This window comes from Triturus cristatus, chromosome 12 (assembly GCF_964204655.1).
Source record: "Triturus cristatus chromosome 12, aTriCri1.1, whole genome shotgun sequence".
Classification (NCBI taxonomy): domain Eukaryota; kingdom Metazoa; phylum Chordata; class Amphibia; order Caudata; family Salamandridae; genus Triturus; species Triturus cristatus.
Window position 1 is genome coordinate 81676636 of NC_140595.1, and position 20608 is coordinate 81697243.

A 20608-nucleotide genomic window follows, 5' to 3' on the forward strand; every position below is an offset into this window, starting at 1 on the left:
GTCTGTAAAGACTAGCAGAAGAATATGGACTTTGGCATGGGGTGGCTCTGCAGTAGGTTGTTTGATGTTTATGGTGTCCAGGATGTTGAGGAATGCGGTCTTGAGGTCTTGGTAAAGGCATCTCCACAGCATCTGAGCTCTCTGAGGTGAGTGCAATGCTTAATTTTTATCTGTGGTTGCAGGAGATCTGCACCGGCATTCATTTTTGGGAACAAGACCTTAATTTTCCTAATTAAGTTTTGACCCTAAGCAAGAAAGAGCAAGACAGAAAAGGGAGCAAGGAGGAGGAAGAAAAAGATGAGTTAACTGTGATAATGGCAGAAAGCCGGGATGAAAAATAACCTTGAAGAGTGAGATCAAAGACAGGCAGGGCAGGGCGTTAGAAGAGAGAGGCATGAGGTGGAATCCAGACTAGGCAACCATGGCTTGTAACAACCCTAGTCTTTGGCAGTGGTGGGCTCTTACAAAAACCCTAGGGCCCCTGTTTCCCAAATTAAGCACCGGATGGGTGTCTTTAAACCATGTGTTTTAGGGGCAAATAAGGTCCGATAAGTTGGGGGTTTGTTGAACAGGATGAAGAAAGGGTAAAGAGTTGAAAGAGATGGAGCCGTGGTTTGAGCTCTATACTCTGCGGACCAGGAACCTGCACAAGAGCTCCGTTTGATATGGTCTTTCCTTTTGTGATGATACTGGTTATATCATTCCAGGACTAAAGAGCCTGCACTAGCTCCCGGTCAGGGAAAGAATTCCATTTAAGACCCTGGGCATTGTTCATAGGGCCTTCTGGAAGACGGGGCCGGCCATTAACCAAGCGCTGATCACTCACTACCAACCGAACAGACAGCTCCGATCAGCATCCTCCTTCCTTGCCCTAGTCCCCAAGATCAATAGAGCTAGATGTGGTGGCCGCTCCTTTGTCTACAGCTAAGCTATGGAACTCTCTCCCCTTCCACCTGCGAGCAGAACACAACCTGCTACCCTTCCGTAAACTTCTAAAAACCCTGCTCTATAACAAACCTGTATAGACTTTAACAGCCTCCCTCCCCGCGTTTGTCCGCAGCTCTAGGACGCCTCAGGGTAGCTATCGCGCTTTACAAATGTTCTTTTTATTTCATATACAGGTCATTAATATTGACATTCAGTATAACAGTATTTATTCATTGGGTTCGGATCATTCAGATGCCTTCTAGGATGGATAAATGTGTGATGCATTGAAATTTCTTTAAGATTGTTTGATAAATGTTTTATCTTTTTTTACTTTTTACAAAATGTTAGAGGGGGCTGGCATTTGGTTGTAGCCTCATAAAGAAACAAAATGAAAATATCTGGAATCAACCAACAGACAAGCTGATCATATTAAAAAAAACTTACTAGCATATAAATGTATAAAAAAGCATGAGCAAATTAAGAACAGACCCAATGATCCTCACAATCTCGAAGCTAGAACAACAAGCGAAGCCATAACATTGTGGTGAGTTAGATTCAAACTATTAAAAAATTAAATATTGAAATCTTGAAGAATGTTTGGAGTCCCTTAGAAAGACCACAAATTAGATATGGCTGGTCTCTCTAGTTCAGTAGTTCCAGAGGTGGACAGGATTAGATTGAAAGGCGATGTCAAGATATTCTCAAGATCCTTTTGGGGACCCTTGCAGTTTTGAAGCTGGATCTGCACATTCTCCTAGTTGCCCAGGAGCATTCTTTGAAGTTGACAGTATGGTTCTTCTCCAAAGCCTGTTCTTGTTGGCCATCCCTCGTTTTTGAGAGGTATGGTAAGGGGTGTTACAAATAGGTCTTGGCCGTCTTTCCTGATGATTGTGTATTTTTTGTCTTTCGATCCCTCACGGGGCCCTGAGCCCTTGAAAGGTTACATTAAGAGTTCAAGGACTTGGGAGACCCCACATGGTCTTGTGTCCCAGTTCCTGATTGTTAGGTCCACATTATCTAATTTGATTTGAGTATCTGCAATATCTGGTACCTTATGTTTGTACCTAGGATCTTCAGTGTAACCTGGTGTTGGTGGGGGCCAAGGAGAAAACCTGTAAGTGGGGACATTACACAGGCAGATCTCAGTTGGCTGGATACTGTCCATAGGTCCTGTATGGTCTATGGTCCTCAGCAGGGTATAAACATCAAGGATAATGGATAACTGTACCAAGGGATACTTGGGATGGACCTCAGTCTTGTGGTGGGGGTTACAGTTCCTAAAACTGAAAATGGACTGCGCTTCCCTTGTTGTTCCCCGTTTCCAGTGCAGCAACAGAGGCTTTCTGCTGTTGAGCTGTGGGTTGTGTCTTGGAGACCACAGGGTAGTGTGGCTCCTGAGGCCTGTATTGTGATTTCTAGAGGGGACTGCTACATTTTTCTGGCTCACTCTCACTAGCATCATCCCTGAGGGTTATAAACCCGCAGTCATATGGTGGTGAGAGAGAGCCTGTCCGCAAGTTCTCCACAGTATGGAAGTGAGTGTGGGTGGAGCCACACTCCCTTTACCACTTCCCTCCTGGGCTCAGTCCCTCAGAAAGCAGCTGCAATGCACTCTGTGAATGGGCTAGCCTGGTGCAACTGAGTGTAGAGCTATTCTTCTTTTTTTGCCTACACAATTCTATAGGAGCAGTAGGCAGGTGGCTGGTCGGGCCTGAGTGGGAAGGATAGGTCATTCAGTGTATTCTTAGATGTGATATTTGAAGTGGGCATTACACTAAGCCCTAATCAATAAAGAGCCACTCTGAATTTCATAGCAGCCCATTTTGAATTGACAGAGCTCTGTTGTGACGCTTGAAGAATGTGTTGGGGAACTGTAGGGTGATGCTTTGAAGAAGGGTACAGGCTCTCTTCAAGTGCTTGTATAAAAGATTACAAATTATCCTGAAATGCTTTGATGATTCTATGGCCCTCAAGGGATCTCTTCTAATAGGGTAGGGGGCTTGCATGCAGTACTTTTTTTGAAAGGGTGGCAGGCTGCCTTGCAATGTTTCCATGCATGATAAATTGCTCATATTATGCTTTCCTCTTAGTTTTCTTCCCATGTCATGTTTCCAGGACTGGCTGTGGGTCTCTTTTGCAATTATTCTATAAATGGTTCTCTTCTGTGATGCTTCCAAAAAACGAGGGGTTATACAACAAAAGATTTGGTGGCTCTATTGCATCGCTTCCTTTACTTGCACAAGGCTTTGCAGTGCATCCACTAAATATTGAGGGCTTCTGTGAAAGGGTAATCAGGATAGCCCACTTTGTTATCGGCCTATTTCCTTAATAGATGAGTCAGCGAAGGTGTTGGAAAGGGCTATCCTCAGCCGGTTAATGGACTGGGCTGAGGATCAACACATTACCACTGACACTCAATACGGATTTAGGCCAGGAAAGCCAACAACCGATCATTGTCTTAATCTATACTTATTGGTAGCAAAGTACACTATTGCCAGCCACGAAACTGTACTTGGCATTCATGGACTTGACGGCAGCTTTCGATCGAGTTAATCGTAGGAAACTATGGGCGGCGTGGACCCTGGACTCATTAATATTCTGCATCAGAATACTACTGCCTCAGTTAGATATAACCAGGAGGGAAGCACTATTGATTCGTTCCCTTGTCTAAGTGGGGTGAGACAGGGCTGTATTCTGGCCCCTTTACTTTATAACATTAAAAGTAAAGGGCGGGTGCCCCGATTATACCAAGGGTGAAGAAATAGATGTTTTTTGGTTCAAACAAGCATCGAAATACAAATAGAACACGGTGACCAGTCCGGGGTGGTTTGCTCTACCCCACGCCCCAGTGACACCCTCAGGAGTGACACCCTCAGGAGTGACACCCTCAGGAGTGACACCCTCAGGAGTGACATCCTCAAGACAAAAAACACGGCTCTGTGGATCTTTCACGCCCTCACACGTGCATTCACTGTCCCGTGCCTCAGAGGTACTCTTGTGCTTGTGGGGGATGCACTCTCCCCCTCCATAAGTGCCCCTTGCTCCCAGAAGATTCACGCACTTCCTGCTGGTTGGTGAAGAGTGAGACACAAGCTATCACGTGACAAGGTTGGGGTATAGCGCCCACCAAGCGCCTTTAGGGTTTAAGAAAGCATCAGCATACAAATAGAACACGGTGACCAGTACGGGGTTGTTTGCTCTCCCCACGCCCCAGTGGCACACTCTGGAGTGACACCCTCAGTAATGACACAGCCACTAATGACACACCCAGTAGTGATACATCCATGAGTGATAACCTCAGGAGAGACACACAGGACTGACCAACTAATAGTGACACACCCAGGAGTAACACAATCTGGAGTGTAAGTACAGGGGACCCTAACCCTGCCGGCTGGACTCATTAAGATGTGGCCTAACTGTTCGAGCGAATGACCTCGAAGCTGGGTTACCAGGTTCGAGTCTCTGCGGCTCAATCTCTTGTGATTCTGGGCAAATCACTTCATCTCCCCACCCCTAACAAAACATGGATGTGCCCATCTGGAACAGCTGGTGCTCGTGTAAAGCGCCATGATACCTCCGGGTCGAGTTCGAGCTATATAAAACTGCAAAACAAACAAGCATTTGCAATGCAATAGGTCTCGCAGTTATGCAAGTTTAAGCTATTGGCATTGTAAATGACAATGCCTTTTATTTATGTTTTTAAAAGAAAAATAAAAGGTATTATTTGCAATGTCAATAGCTCAAACTCACGTAAATGCGAGACCTATTGCATTGCAAATGCTTGTTATTCATATCCTAGGAGCTTGTTTTTAAAAAGTACTTTAAAAAATGCTAGATTTAAACACGCTAAGGTGGCCTTGTTGTTGTTTTTAAAATTGTCCTCAGATGCATTAACTCTGTTCTGCACTGTAAACTGTTTAACCCCTTCAGCGCGGCGCGGATTACCGCGCCGTGCTGAAGGTTCGTTGCGCGGGCGGGGCCGTGACGGAGCGGTTCCGTCATCCGTACAGCGCGACCGATGCGCATGACGGAACCGCTCCGTCATACGCATCGAAAGGGTTAAGGGCAGCTGTCAGACTCAGAAATACAAGAGGTACTAGGTGAACAAACGTGGCATCTACCGCGACCCTGTTAAAGGACTTAACATGAATTTGATGAGGGGAAGGGTTCGCTTAATCCAGGAGGGATTGAATATGCACTTATTTTAGGCTGTTGAATTGTTATGCATTTCTCCCATTACGTGATGTACCCCTTCTGAATTTTTGTAATTGGTGAGGCTAGTCCCGTATTGGCCCTAAATATGAATTTTATATGTTAAGGGGGTTTTATTTATGGATGGACTGAGCAGGCATCATTCTCACTTATGTGGCCTGTTTTTATTATGATCTATTTCATTTTGTACTTTTATGGTATTTTTTTTTTATACTGAATAAAGTATTTTATCTATCTATCTTTGTTGTTTTGTTGTGATGATTCTATGTGTTACAAACTCTTTCTCAACGTCAGTAAAAGTTGATGCCTCTCTTGCTATTATTTTCTTGTAGGCATGGAAAAGGGACCTTCTATTGAGATGTCTAGTAATAATTGAAGGTGATATCACTGTGCATGCCTTATTGTGATGAGTGGGCCCATGCAATGCCTGAATTAAAGGGATGACTCTTCAAAGTTATTTTGGGTTCTCTGGGGGAAGCTTCCATCAATCGTTGCGAGGACAATTTGATATATCTATGAAATGCTAACCGGTTCTTTTAGGTTTTATGTGAAAGTTTGCAGACGCTATAATTCTTGTGATCATCCCAAAAAAGGCTAGGAGCTCTTGGCCTTGAGATGCTTTCATTAGGAATGAGTTCTCTTGGAATTTGTCCTTGAATGTTCGGATGCCCTGTAGTGCTACCATGAGAGTTCGATTCTCCTGCATCTCTTCCACAAGCGTTGGGTTCCCCTGCAAGTCTTCCCTGAGAAGGGGTTCCTATGCAAGGCTTCAATGAGAGTAGGGTTCTCTTGCGATATTTCCATGAGAGGCGAGTGCGTTCACACATGCTTGGAAGGAAGTTGCATTGCAAAAGCATTAGGCAAATTTAGCTCATCTGTATCTCTAATGTCATTAATCTTTTTGAAGTTGATAAATTAAGTATCATTGATTTGGCGACTGTGTATATGTATATGTGTGTGTGTGTGTGATATATATAATAATCACCACTGCATCAAGACAACAGGAATCCTCCTTGCCTCACGAACAACAGACACTGACCAGATGGTATTGCAAATTCAATTTATTCCTTGTATATCGCCATAACGTTTCTGCTCGTCCCAGCCTTGTTCACATGACGCACATATATATATGTATGTGTGTGTGTGTGTGTGTGTGTGTGTGTGTGTATATATGTATTTGTACGAATATATGTGTGTATGTGTGTGTATATATATATATATAATAGCATAGCACTTTTCACTCCTGAAAAAAGGTTGCAGACACAGCTGAGTCATGGAAACCTCCTTAATTATGTTGCTGCCATTTGACACGTTTTAGCTGCACCGCTGCCTTGTTAACAATGAGTAGTGCCGTTTTCGGGTATACAATTTTAAAGTGCTTACATGAACATAAAAAGTGAAAACCGACTTTCTGTACATTCAAGTCCCTTGTACTTGGCAGTACATGGTAAAAACAAAACTAATTGAATACCTTTATATTTTATCAAATTACTTATAAAATGTATCACTTTTTAAAATACACAGTTTGAAGTTAATCTTCCTGCCATTTAAGGTGCTTATATTCAACAATACATCAGTAATAAATGGAACAGATAAAATACTTTATATTTCATAAAATTGTTTTATCTATTCATTAACTGAGATGATCAGTTTGACGATCAAACAAAATCCTGCCCACATGGGCTGCAATTTCCTGATATCAGACAATACTCTTTTATTTACATATTTCCAATTCCTTTTCATTTTTGTAATATTGTCTACAAAAATCATCATATTGTACAGATGCATTATGCCCTCATGGGCCATATCTCATTTACCATTTTGTTCCATTTAAATACCTTAAATATATGATCGACTGCTATTCTAGCACCTATATATCGATGTATCTCAAAAGCAATAGAAACTTACAATGGTTACCAGACTCTGTTTTCTAAAGTGCCAAATATATAAAGTGTCTATGTGCAAACCTTCCTGTGGAAAGCTATAAAAGCTTATCTCTTTTAACCAGTTCTGATTTCTAAATGTTGCCAATCCTGTATTGTAATTGAGATTAAACTCTTAATAGCTAGAATTTAGACATCTCTTCTCTCAACTAACGGAAAAAAGAGGATGAACCGCCTAAAGATGTGTGTGGAGGTCTTCCTTCATGTTTAAACACATGGAGGCCTTGGTGTTAAGTTCTATAATATATTTAGATCTTCAGAGAGATTTTTTTTCTCTATTTTCCCCTATACTACTTGTAGGTATTGTATCAATTACAAAATGTCTTAATCCTCTCATCACTGTTGTGCTTTTCAGCTAAATGCCGGACAACCGGATAGCTGCTGTCCTTATTCCTCACATCACTTATGTGCTGTATAATTGTTTTATGCACTCGTAAAATAATGCTCCCCACATACATTAGTTTGCAGGGACATTTCAGGATATACACAGCATAGTCATTTTTGCAGTGGAATTTCCCTTTTATTCTCCTAGGAAGACTATAGAAAGGTGACCAATATTCCTTTTTTTGCCATATTGATATACTATACATTTACTGCATTTTTTTTTAAACCTCAACTTCCTTACAACCAAGTTTCTTTTGATAAGATTTCTGGACTACTTTTCACGAAATAATCTTTCATTGATCTTTCCTGTCTAAAGGTCACCCCCTGTTTCTTAGGGAATAGTACACTAGTTCCTGGATCATTCTTTACTACATGACAATATTTTGTATTTTTCATATCACTCCTTGTTGGCTAAATGTTGTAATTAGCCTACATTGGGAGATACCCCTGCTTATCTTCTTTTTCCTTTTAAAAATCAGCTGATTCCTTGGTTCAGTTTGATCTTTGTCTAGCGCACTCTATTGCTACCCGAGAGTATTCTCTGTCTACTAATCGTTCTGCCAATTCAGTTAATGCCTTGTCTGGTTCTTCTTATTGACTACAGTTCCTTCTCACTTGTAGACTCTCCCCATAAGGAATGCTCCTTATTAGGTTATTAGGGTGAAAGCTAGTGGCATGTAGTACTGGTACCTGTAGTTGGTTTTTTAAATAATTTACTCTTTAAGCTTGTTGTTCTTTACATACACAATTGCATCCAGTAAATGCCCTTCCTCTTTACTTATAGTGCTGGTAAAGTGCAAGCTCAAATAGCTCTCATTAATTCGATCTACACATTTTTGTGCACTTTCAATTGACCCCCTCCAGATCACAAATAGGTCATCAATATATCTGGGCCAAAATGTCAGGTATTCAAGCCATTCACTTTGATATTCATTTTGCAGCACCTGCTCCTCCTACCTGCGCATGTGTGTAGCTGGGGGCAAAGCAAGAGCCCATTCTTGTACCTCTAATTTGTTGTAAACATTCGGTATTGAACATGAAACAATTATTCCTCAAACATATTTGCACCATACAAAGTAACATTTTTGTATGCTTCCATAATTTTACTGGTCTTGAGCTGAGCAAGTGTTTTAATGCTCCTAACCCATCCGTATGTTGTATACTTGTATGCAATGTTGTGGCATCAATAGTCCTCAATGTATAGTAGCTGTCCCATGGTATGTCAAAAATGTTTTTCAAAACATCTCCTGTATCTTTATCTTGGACATGAAAAGAAAGATTTTGTACAAAGTCTCTTTAAAAAATAGTCCACATTCTTTGAGGTATTCTCAAAAATAGCACCTATTGCTGATGTTATTGGACGCCCTGGTGGATTAGGTTCATCTTTATCGATTTTTGGAATTAGGTAAAAGACTGATGTTCTTGGATGATCATTAAGTAAAAATAAAAGTTTTGCACATAGGCACTTTATACATTCTAAGGTGCTAGAATACAAGTCTATCCTATATTTAAGGTGTTTAAATGAAATGAAATTGTACAAGAGAAAGGGCCCTTGAGGGCATAATGTGTCTCTACAATGTGATGACTTTTGCCGCCAATATTATGAAAAGGAATTGGAAATTTGTATATAATGGAGCACTAGGAATTTGCAGCCCACTTGGGCAGGGTTGTGTTTTGAACGGTGAACTGCTCATCTTAGTTAATTTATTGGTAAAACAATTTGATGAAATAAAGTATTTTTTGTTCTGTTCATTTCCGATGTCTTGTTGAATATAAGCATCTTAAATGACAAAGATGGATATGGAATTCAAATTGTGTATTTTAAACAGTGATAAGTTTTATACCAAATTTGATCCAATATAAGGGATTTAATTTTTTTGTTTTTATCATGTATTGACAAGTACAAGGACCTTGAATGTAGAGAGAGTCTGGTTTCACTTATGTTCACGTAGGTGCAAATGCACATTAAAATTGTATACCGAAAATGGCCCCCCTCATTATGAACAAGTCTGTGGGGCAGCCAAAATGTTTCAAACGGCAGCAACATAATAATGAAGGTTTCCACAACTCCAGTGTGTCGACTACCTTTTTCAAGAGTAGCGAAATTGACTGCATAATTTGGATTGAGATGGCTGACTCAGTTTGTATGCTGACACTTCCTTCTGTTTGGAGCATGGCAGCAACCAGCAACTGCCGAAACATGCATGTATGATGTGGGTGGGGATAGATGGATATATATATATATATATATATATATATATATATATATATATATATATATATATATCCAGGAACTCCGATAATGTCGCTTCTGACAAACGGATACGGACCACAGAATCGTGCAAAAGTTCAGTTTATTGCAAAATCACCATGCCGCCATGACATATATATATTCACTGAAAAAACCATAGGTTTCACACATGTTATAGTTAGCGGAAATTTTACTGATAAAAAACCAATGAAATTCCCCCGTTATAGTTAGTGCAGGCAACTATAACTCACGCGACCGCAATCTTCTGCTGATGCTAATACTGTTTTTAGACACTTATTTGCCCATGTCTTCTTCCATACATTTTTAGCTATACATATATTACAAATATTTTTTTTTCATAAAGACACATATGTGATCAGCAGAAGATTGCGGTCGCGTGAGTTATAGTTGCCTGCACTAACTATAACGGGGGAATTTCATTGGTTTTTTTATCAGTAAAATTTCCGCTAACTATAACATGTGTGAAACCTATGGTTTTTTCAGTGAATTTGCAAGGTTTTTTAAATGCTAATTCCTAACTATAACGTGTGTGAAACCTATGGTTTTTTCAGTGAATTTGTACGTTTTTTTAAATGCTAAGTTACTTTACGCCATTCGTGGCGTGCGCACCCACTTAACGCAGTTCGTTCCGTGCGCGCACAGTGAGCACGCGGTGCGCTTCGCGCACCGCGCGCCCACTTTACGCAGTTAGTGCCGTACACGCACGGTGGGCACGCGGTGCGCTACGCGCACCGCGTGCCCACGTTACGCTAGATGGGCCATGTACGCACGATGCGCTTCGCGCACCGTGCGCACATGGAGGACATATGATGCACTTCGTTTTGAAAGGTAATATTTAAATTTTTCGTATATTTTATAAGCCATGCACAAATGGTGCCCTTCGGGCACCATTTGCACACGGGGTGGAGAGAGTGTGGATAATTTTTTTTTTTATTCTTTTTTGTTTAAATATTTTAGTTTATCTCAGGTGTAATAAGCCATGCACAATTGGTACGCGTACGGTAAGCGTAATCGCCGAAATTACCGAAAAAATAAAAATTCCGTTTTTGGCCTTGGGGGATCTTTGGGGACTCCCTCAACATGGCTATGTGTGTGGGAGCTGTCTAAACAGCCCCTTTACATGTTTTTGGGCTTTATATTTTAAAAATCACTCTCCGTGCGAGAGAGAAAATGGCGGCCGCCGCTTCCTGGTTTCGGCCGATTCGAATGTTTACTAAGATCTAAGAGCCAATCAGAATCGCGCTCGCGCACGCCACCGTACGCGTACGGTAAGCGTACCGTAAGCGCACCGTAAGCTGGCTCAGATATATATATTGATTTAAAGGCTATTTTCTCAGAATCTACTGAACAGATTTACACCAAACCTACAAAAGGCACTTCCTTGACCTGAGGACTACCTCTCTGCCAAATTTCTAGTAATTCTGTTCAGCTGTTCGGGCTGTAGCCCTGTCTAAAGGTCCTATGGAAAAATGCATGGGAAAAACGCGTTTTGGGACCCCCCTTTTATCTCAGCCCCCGCTTGACGAATCCCCCCGAGACTTTCAGGGTAGGAGCGGAGCGTAGCGCCCCACCTATTTTGAAAAATTCGCGAGGATTCGTCGACCGGCGCCAAAGTTATTCAAAATAGAATGTTGCGGATTTCCTATGGAAACGTGGTCCTAACTATAACTACCTACTGGCGACCGCCAGTAGGTAATATATATATATATATATATATATATATATATATATATGTGTATATATATATATATATGTATATATATGTATATATATATATATATATATATATGTATATATATATATTTATACACTCTGTGTGTGTGTGTGTATTTCCACAAAGTTCAATAGGAGCGCTCTCAAGATACAGCAAAATCCATGCCAAGTTTGTTTCAGGAAACCGTTTATTCACACAACGTGTTTCGGTTGCCCAGCAACCTTGGTCACATGTGCTATAACCAACACTAGGGTGTCCTTAAAAATACATGATAAACATAGACAAGGGAAACACAAGAGGATCAAAGGTGTTGGCCATATTGGAATGGTGCAAAGACCTAGTCCGGAAATAGGTATTCTAGCCACAGGATGGTGCATTCACAGTCACAGTCACTGCAGAGAACATGGAGTGGAAATCCATTGAAAATTGCCACGTACATAGAACAACAAAGTAACACCAAAGTGGTCACACACCAAGGTGTGAGAAATGTGACAAAATGTGACAAAAGGGGCAGTGAATAACATGGTGTCAGAGCCTGGACACGATTACAGTGTTACACAGTCGGATGATACGAGTAAAGGCATAGTGCCTGTACAATACTGTGTAACTACATGGTAGGCTATACATAGTGGATCAGTCCGGGTCACAACACATTACTGCCTGGGAAAATGGAATGCTAGGCAAAGCAACCATAGCTAGTGTTGGGCATGTGCCCTGGCATGGTCTGACTCTGGTACAGTCATGGTGCACAAAAATTCTCAACTGATAATCAAATCATGCATGGTTTATTCTATCTGTGACGACATCCCAGGAGTGACGACGAAGAAAAGGGAAGGGAACCCGTGCTGGTGAGTGGTGATGGGTCCCTTCATTTCCTCCTGTGAAAAAGAAACACAAAATGAAATGTATCAATATCAAGAAAAATAATACTTAAAAACAATGTGCTACAAATGATGCGTATAGTGCCATTCAACATGAAAAATTGGGTTTCAAATGCATCATGGAGAAGAGCAGAGATAGGGGCAAAAACTATTCCTCTCTGAGGTGAACAGCAAGTTCCTCATCCTGGTTCAACCCCCCTGGGGTTCTGGTTTGGAAATCTATTATGTATTTAGACTCCTTCTTCCTGAGCTTTAGAACTTTGTCCCCCCCCCCTCCAGTGATAATTTCTGATCTGTTCGATGGCACAGTAAGAAAGCTGACATGCATTAGAGAAATGCCTGTCCTGAAAGTGTCGGGCTACTGGATACCGAGGGTCCTTGTTGGTAATGGCCCTCTTGTGCTCCAGTTTTCTCTTTTTAGCCATTAGGGTGGTGCTACCTATATACCACAATTTACATGGGCACTCAATGATGTAGATGACAAAGGCGTTACTACACGTGAGGAATTGAGAAATGACTCTGCTGGTTGGTCCTCGTGCTACCTCTTCGCGCATCAGACTGTTTCTGCATGCCTTGCAATGGCCACATGGAAAAAAGCCCTGGAGGTTATGTGTATCCTTGCCTGGTGATTCCGTGATGTCACTGTGAACCAACATGTCCCTGAGGCTGCGTCCCCTCCTATAAGTGATGCTTGGTCTGTCTTCAATGTTGCTGCCAATGAAGTTGTCACACTTGAGTATATTCCAGTTCTTCACCTGGATCTTCTTGACATCGCCGGCATCGCCGTTTAATGTCAAAATTATCCTGGTGCTGTCTTCAGTCTGTTCTGTCTCCTTGTCTACCTTGTCAGACAGTGTCTCCTCTCTGCTGATGCTTTCAGCTCTGTCACTAACCTTGTTAAGAACCCAGACCAGGTATCCCTTCTCCCTGAATCTGTCAGTCATGATCCTGCACTCGTATTGGTATGCTTCCTCAGTGTTACACTTCCGTTTGGCCCTCAGTAGCTCTCCAAAAGGGATGCTCCATTTAAGGGTTTCTGGGTGACCACTGAGGGCATGTAACAGGCTGTTACCTGTCGTGCTTCTGCGGAAAAGTTTAGTGTGAATTCTGTTCTGCCTGATCTCTATCTTGACGTCCAAATATTCTGCTGTGGTATTGCGGATATTGCTGGTCAGGAGTATGTTGCGGTTGTTAGTATTAAGTTTCCTGATATAATCAATGGCTAGACTTTGAGACCCTCCAGATGATAAACAGGGCATCAATGTACCTGAGCCACACCACGATCTGCCCAACATCTGGAGCCAGTTTGGAAGTGCCAAAGACCTCCTCCTCCCACAGGCCCATGAACAGATTAGCAAAGCTGGGCGCGAAGCACAAACCCATGGCTGTTCCAGTTGTTTGTCTATAGATGACCCCGTCAAATAAAAAGATGTTATTGCTGAGACAATGCTCCAGTGTGTGTGTGTGTGTGTGTGTGTGTGTGTGTGTGTGTGTGTGTGTGTGTGTGTGTGTGTGTGTGTGTGTGTGTGTGTGTGTGTGTGTGTGTGTGTGTGTGTGTGTGTGTGTGTGTGTGTGTGTGTGTGTGTGTGTGTATATATATATAACTCCAATGTTGCACGTAAACAAAGCACACTCAGAGTCACGGGTATTCCAAAGCGGCAGTAGTTTATTCTTCGCTACGCGTTTCGACACGCAAAGTGTCTTGATCACACGAATCTACGAACGTTTTGCATAGATTTTAAATAAAGTTCATTGAAGTGATTTCACCCAAACATGATAATAGAAGTGGGACTATGCCTTCAGTTAGTCATACCGGATGTTCTAGTGCGGCAGACATATTGGAGAGTCCAAAACAACGTTATTAAGATTACAAAATATAGTCAGACTTCATTTGTTTAGCATATTGCTGAATAGACACCATAATTACTTATCGCTCATGGGAACATAAATTCAATATGCATGTGATTACATATTTCAGATTTTAACATTTATAAATAAATTGCCGTACATGTTGGTTCAATTTCGTTCTTGCCATATTTCAAGGCAAATAGCCATTATTGATCTGACAATCATTATATTCAACAATATATAGTTAACACTTGCATGTACGAGTGTTGGTAGTCCCCAGTGTGCCTGAATGACACACGTTTGTATCTAAGCGCTCTAGTGGCGAAACAGTATAGATAAAGGGTCTATTGTTAATACATTTTATCGGTCTAGTGCCCAAGAGAGACTGTATATTTCAACATTGCATTGATTTTCCAAATAGATAGATATTTGTAAGAATTCTCTTATCTGTGAAATAGAATTGGTTCTGTGTTTTTTTTTGTTTTTGTTTTTTGTTTGTTTTGCACATTTGATGGTGTTATGGATGAAGTTGGGACATTAACCTACAAACTGATTTTAGTCTCGAATGATGTTGCAAACAGTATTAACTAATGCCAAATCAATGCAATGTTGAAATATACAGTCTCTCTTGTTGAATATAATGATTGTCAGATCAATAATGGCTATTTAGCCTTGAAATATGGCAAGAACGAAATTGAAGTCTGACTATATTTTGTAATCTTAATAACGTTGTTTTGGACTCTCCAATATGTCTGCCGCACTAGAACATCCGGTATGACTAACTGAAGGCATAGTTCCACTTCTATTATCATGTTTGGGTGAAATCACTTCAATGAACTTTATTTAAAATCTATGCAAAACGTTCGTAGATTTGTGTGATCAAGACACTTTGCGTGTCGAAACGCGTAGCGAAGAATAAACTACTGCCGCTTTGGAATACCCGTGACTCTGAGTGTGCTTTGTTTACGTGCAACATTGGAGTTATACAGATTTGCCGGTTTTCTGGTTTACCGGCATATGTGCACCGACTGACAACGGGCTCGGCTCCTAAACAAACCCGTCTGGAGGAAAGAATATATATATATATATATATATATATATATATATATATATATATATATATATATATATATATATATATATATATATATATATATATATATATATTGTGTACACACACACATAATATCTATCTCCAGGTCGCTTGTATCATTGTTTATTCGTATGAAGTTTTCTTATACAGTTATTTGTTGTCCCACCGTTTTCTCTTCATTTACTTAACCCTTGGCAATATGTGACCGTGGGAGAGCGAGAGGTACGTTTTTAGGCAAGTGTGCCAGCCAAGAAGTTTACCTCACTCACAGATTTAATTCCTGGTACGAATGACTTCGCTTCTCATGCTTTCGAGTTCTATAATATAAACAATATGAAATTGAATAGTGGCTCTTCTAGTGCAGTGTGAATGTAACCCAGTCTTTTATCTCCTTCCCCAGGGGAGCAAGGAGCGGTACCACTGGCAAGCCCAGAATGTCAAGCACAGCGGGGTGGATGACATGGTGCTCCTGTCAAAAATCACTGAGGAGGCCATCGTCGAAAACCTCAAGAAGCGCTACATGGACGACTACATCTTTGTATCCTTTTGAGACTCCAGCAGAGGCGGAGTGGATATGGGGCAGGGTGGAAAGAACAGCAATACTGAAAGAGAAGTACATGCAGAAAGTAGGGAGAAGTGACTTGGTGCAGGATGTAGAATTTTATCTGTTTCACCTTTGGTATTGAGGTGAAAGGTAGAGTGATCCCTATTAAGGTATGGGCCTGATCTGATGCTATGGTGGAGCTTTCCCAATTGGAGCCAGGAGACCCAGATTTTAATCAGTACTTTCACACTCAGTTATGTGTTCTGGACAAATCCGTTTATCAACTACCCTCACACACAAATAGAACAAGCCTACAGATGCAATAACAAGTGCCTTAGAAAACTATACTATCCATTCCCATCCATCAGTAATCAGATCCTATTATCTTTTTAGTTTTAGAAATTCAAAGATGTTCCTCATGACTCTCACAAATATGATTATTTACCACATGATGTCACTGGGAAGGACTACACAAATATTCCACAAATAGTTTTTTCTTGACTTGCCAAAATAATTTTACTTCCCCACCCTCCCTGTGTTTCTTGAAATAAACTGCTTTAAAAACACTTTACATTCCTTCTTAGAAACGTATTCCTAAACTCTAACCACCCACTCATCCTCGCCCTCTAAATCCAGTCTTCTGTCCATAGCAGTACTAGAGTCGGTGTACCCTTTACGTAGTCTTTGTATGATCAGGACAATTAAGTGGGGTCTCTGTAGAGCTGATAGTGACAGACGTCATACCAAAGCACTGGATGAGAGGAAGCTCACTGCATAGAAAACGTACAGTAAAACAATCCCTATTGATACAGGGGGAGAAAGAAAACTTCCGGAACAGCTTACAGGAACTGAAGATGGTGGGAGGTCATTCAGCTCATAGCCCACCAGCTCATAGCGTACAGTTCAAACAAATAGTGCTACAGGCACAGGGCATTAGCAGTTGCTTCTTGCATCGTGTACAGTAATGTAACGAATACAGAAAATGAGGTAAAGCTCTGCAGGGGTTAAAGTCATGTAATACAGACCCCCCTCTGCACAAAGCGAACTCCTGCAGAGCTTTTGCAGTAAAAAATACAAGCAGGAGTGCACAAGGCCTTGTCCTGGCCTTCATCACCTGGGAAGGCAAGCCCTAATTGTTTCATCGCTGTTTGATTTCCTGACTCTTCAGTAGACATATATTGGGTCGGTTCTTATTTCTGTCAACCCGTTCAAGCAGCTGCCATACTTCACGGATCGGGAGATCGAGCTGTATCAGGGTGCGGTGAGTAACATCCGGTGTGCAGAATGCAGTGAGCGACATCAAGTGTCCAGGCAGGGGTGAATGTGATCAGGCATACGAGCTCTGCTGAAATGCGCAAGTGAAGCCATGTTCATGAGTGACCATGCATGACCTCATGTTAACTTCGATCTGCTGTTAGGAGTAGCAGGGTATGGTGTGTAATGATGGGTGTACGTATGTGCAGTGTTCGATGACCAGTGTAGCAGAGCACAAAGAACACTAATCATATGTGCAACCCTTGTTGAAAACTCAAGCCAGAAACCAAGTCACACTATGTCCATAACCATTTATGACTTCAGGCGAGTAATGTTAGGAGTAGCACGCCGTTATAAGAACCAAAAGCAAACTTGGGCAAAGGAAAGATTTGTACGGGTGCACTAGAACATGGTGAAGAAAGTCTAGTGTATCCGGACGCAGGGAGTAGTGCAACGCTTCTCCTACCAATGTTGAAATGGACTTACTAGGGAGCAACTATCTTCGGAAAGGTTACTCGATAGCATACATCGACTGGCCATGGAACAGTCAGCTGACTACTGTTACCAACCAGTGGTGTTACTGCTGTATTTGTTTCTTCCTGTTTCCTGCAACACTTCAAACATGCTGTGTTGTCAATGGCCACTGGATAAGTGAGTATCAATGCTGCATCTGTTGCTTTGCCTCTGCATCCCCCTTACTTTCCATGGCTCCCTCAACGTTCCTACTATTGTTATTCTCCAGGCCTCCAGCTCTTGCAGTTGAGAGATTTGAGTTGTGTGACCCTACACTGACCGAAGAACAAGATGATAACTTCAGTGGTATCAATTTGTTGTGTCTACCGCTGGATATGCTGTTTTGATTTCATTTTCTTGCCTCCGTTCCTACAGGCTCAGTATGAAAACCCACCCCATATCTACGCTTTGGCAGACACCATGTACAGGAACATGCTGATTGACGGGGAGAACCAGTGTGTCATCATCAGGTAACTGGTAACTGGGTGCAGGCGTGAGGCTGGATGGAGTGTCCAGACACACGTCTACTTAGTAGAGTCCTGGGATGTTGGGCAGAGCCTGAAACATTTATGGCTGTTGCCGAAAGGAAGAAGCCTAGAAGAAAGAGTACGATCCAATGAGACGATAACCAGGGAGTCTGGCCCAAAAATAAAGGCTTGTTACCTTTAAGGCTTTCAGAGCGGATGTCTTACACTTAGATGTATTTGGAAACTGGGTCATCCAAGCTTACAGGTCGTACTACTTTACTACCAAGTGCAGTTAGCAAGTTCTGGTTCCTTGGCGCTCTAATTTAGCCTCCAGCTTAACTAGAATATTTTATCAAAACCTGCTCCTCATTATTCTACAAATCCTAATATACGAGTGTTGCATGCTTACCTGCTTTACCCTTCCAATGTACAAGTCCGTTCCATCAAGATCCTTCTACGACTGGTTGATTGTTTCATCACTTATCTCCTCATCATTTTTGCTCATGCTCAGAAAAGTTAACAGTGTCTGGTAGCTTATGTCAAATAATTTCATGAACATTTTAAAGAGATTTACTGCTAAAACATTAATTCCAAACTCGATGCTCTAAGAGTAAGAGCTCCAAAAGGAAATGAAGAGCGAATAGCCTGACCACTGCTCTGTAATATCATAATTATACCGCAACTCCTCAACCCATTGTGTGCCATCTCTCTCAAGATACTTGTCCTCCGCCAATAATCTCAGGTCCCACTTGTGCCTGTACCATTATAAGGCAGGTACCACACAGAAAATGACGCATAACTGAAATGGCTGAAGTAGAACATGGTCTGGCATCTGTAAAGCATGCCTGTGTCCTACAAGCCAAGCAAAAGAAGGGGTTTGAATTGGAGAATATTAACAAGGTTTTGGAAGAACTGTACAGTGTTTCTGTTCTTTCTCTTTTAGTGGGGAGAGCGGAGCTGGCAAGACTGTCGCTGCCAAGTACATCATGGGCTACGTGTCGAAAGTGTCAGGAGGAGGCCCAAAAGTGCAGGTATGTATCCCCACTGTGAACCTGTTCCCTCAAAGTGAAGATTCTGAAAAGTTAATGTAATACAGATACATTCTAGCATCAATGGTAAGGACTGTAGTAATGGTTCAGCCACACTTTCCAGTGAAAATGCATTTTTGGTTTGCTTATAACTTTGCTGCCTTTTGACAAATGTGCACGAACTTTGGCCAAAACTGCCAAACTGGGTAAGTTGTGACATGTGCAGATCCATGCCTGTAAAAAAGTTAAGGGGAGGTCAAGAAAAGAAATGTCTAATTTTAGCTGCCATAAGAAATTTAGTTCTCCACTTCAGCAACAAACGTTAAAAAAGCTATACCACAAACTTTACAAATTTCAATAATGTAGGTTGGAAGCATGGCCAGGCCAGACCCTGTGCTCAGACTCGCTGTGCAAGGCCTGGAAATATTGGCTGTGGCCTCGCATCTAACGTTAATGATCCTTTAAAAGCAGTACCCTCCGGAATGCACAGAAAAAGAAGTAAAATTAAGTTAGGGCTCAGATCGTGCATACACTTTAACATTCATATGGAATAAGAGACTAAGAAATTCAATGAAAGAAAAGTTAGCGATGTTATGGTTCCAAACCAAGACCTAAAAACCCTTAAAATTCACCTATTCTAATCCATTACACAAACCATAACTTGAACCCCTGCAGATAAAACCATTGCTAGCCCATAAATGGATTATGTATTCAGAGAATTCGATATTTATTTAAAACATATGTTAATACTTTATGAGGAAAATAAACCATAACTTATGCTTAATGTTTGTCAGTGATATTCTACATCCATCTTCCAAAGTATGTTTTATGTTCCACTGTTGCCAACACACGGTATGCCTACACCCCTACCCCTCAGTGTGGCCGGCGCGCAACCTCCTGTCGGCAGCACCTTGGTGGGTGATGAAGGAGTACAAAACTGATACACCGTCACAAAACTAAAATCACATTTCTTACATGCCATCCCTGTCTCTCAGACAGTTAAGGGGCATGTTCCGCTAGCCTCCCCAAAATATAATGTATGCGATTCCCAGACCTTTTAAAACGATCATTAAAATATGTGCAACAGTTCTGCCAATACCAGGAAAACGGTGACTATGGGCCTCATCACCAGTCGGCTGGACTACGGCAACGCACTCTATGCAGGCACCACCACCGAACTCTTGAAGACTCCAGACGATCCAGAACGCAGCAGCCAGACTGATCCTTAACCTGCTCAAGAGAACCCACATCACCCAGCACCAGAGAGACCTCCACTGGCTCCCCATCCAGAAAAGATGCTAATTCAAGATACTGACCCACGCCTACAAAGCCCTCCGTGACCAAGGACCTGCCTACATGAACCACCACCTGAATTTCCACAAACCATCCAGGGACCTCCACTCACCTCATCACGCCATTGTGCAGATACCGCGCATCCGCTGCTGCCATACCGGAGGACGCTCCTTCTCCCACCTCGCCGCCAAATCCTGTAACACTCTTCCCCTCCAACTCCGTTCGTCACTGTCGC

The 20608-nt window shown here is 41.8% G+C and overlaps 1 protein-coding gene across 1 annotated transcript in view; it reads left to right on the forward strand.

The window, feature by feature from the left end:
- The window catches only part of LOC146772635 (unconventional myosin-Ie-like), a 132981-nt gene that overhangs the window by 61395 nt on the left and 50978 nt on the right, over positions 1 to 20608 (forward strand). The window contains exons 2-5 of the mRNA XM_085638637.1: positions 15675 to 15812; positions 16990 to 17079; positions 17961 to 18055; positions 18996 to 19083. Of these exons, the coding sequence (XP_085494763.1) occupies positions 15675 to 15812; positions 16990 to 17079; positions 17961 to 18055; positions 18996 to 19083 (411 nt within the window). The remainder of the gene's footprint in view (positions 1 to 15674; positions 15813 to 16989; positions 17080 to 17960; positions 18056 to 18995; positions 19084 to 20608) is intronic.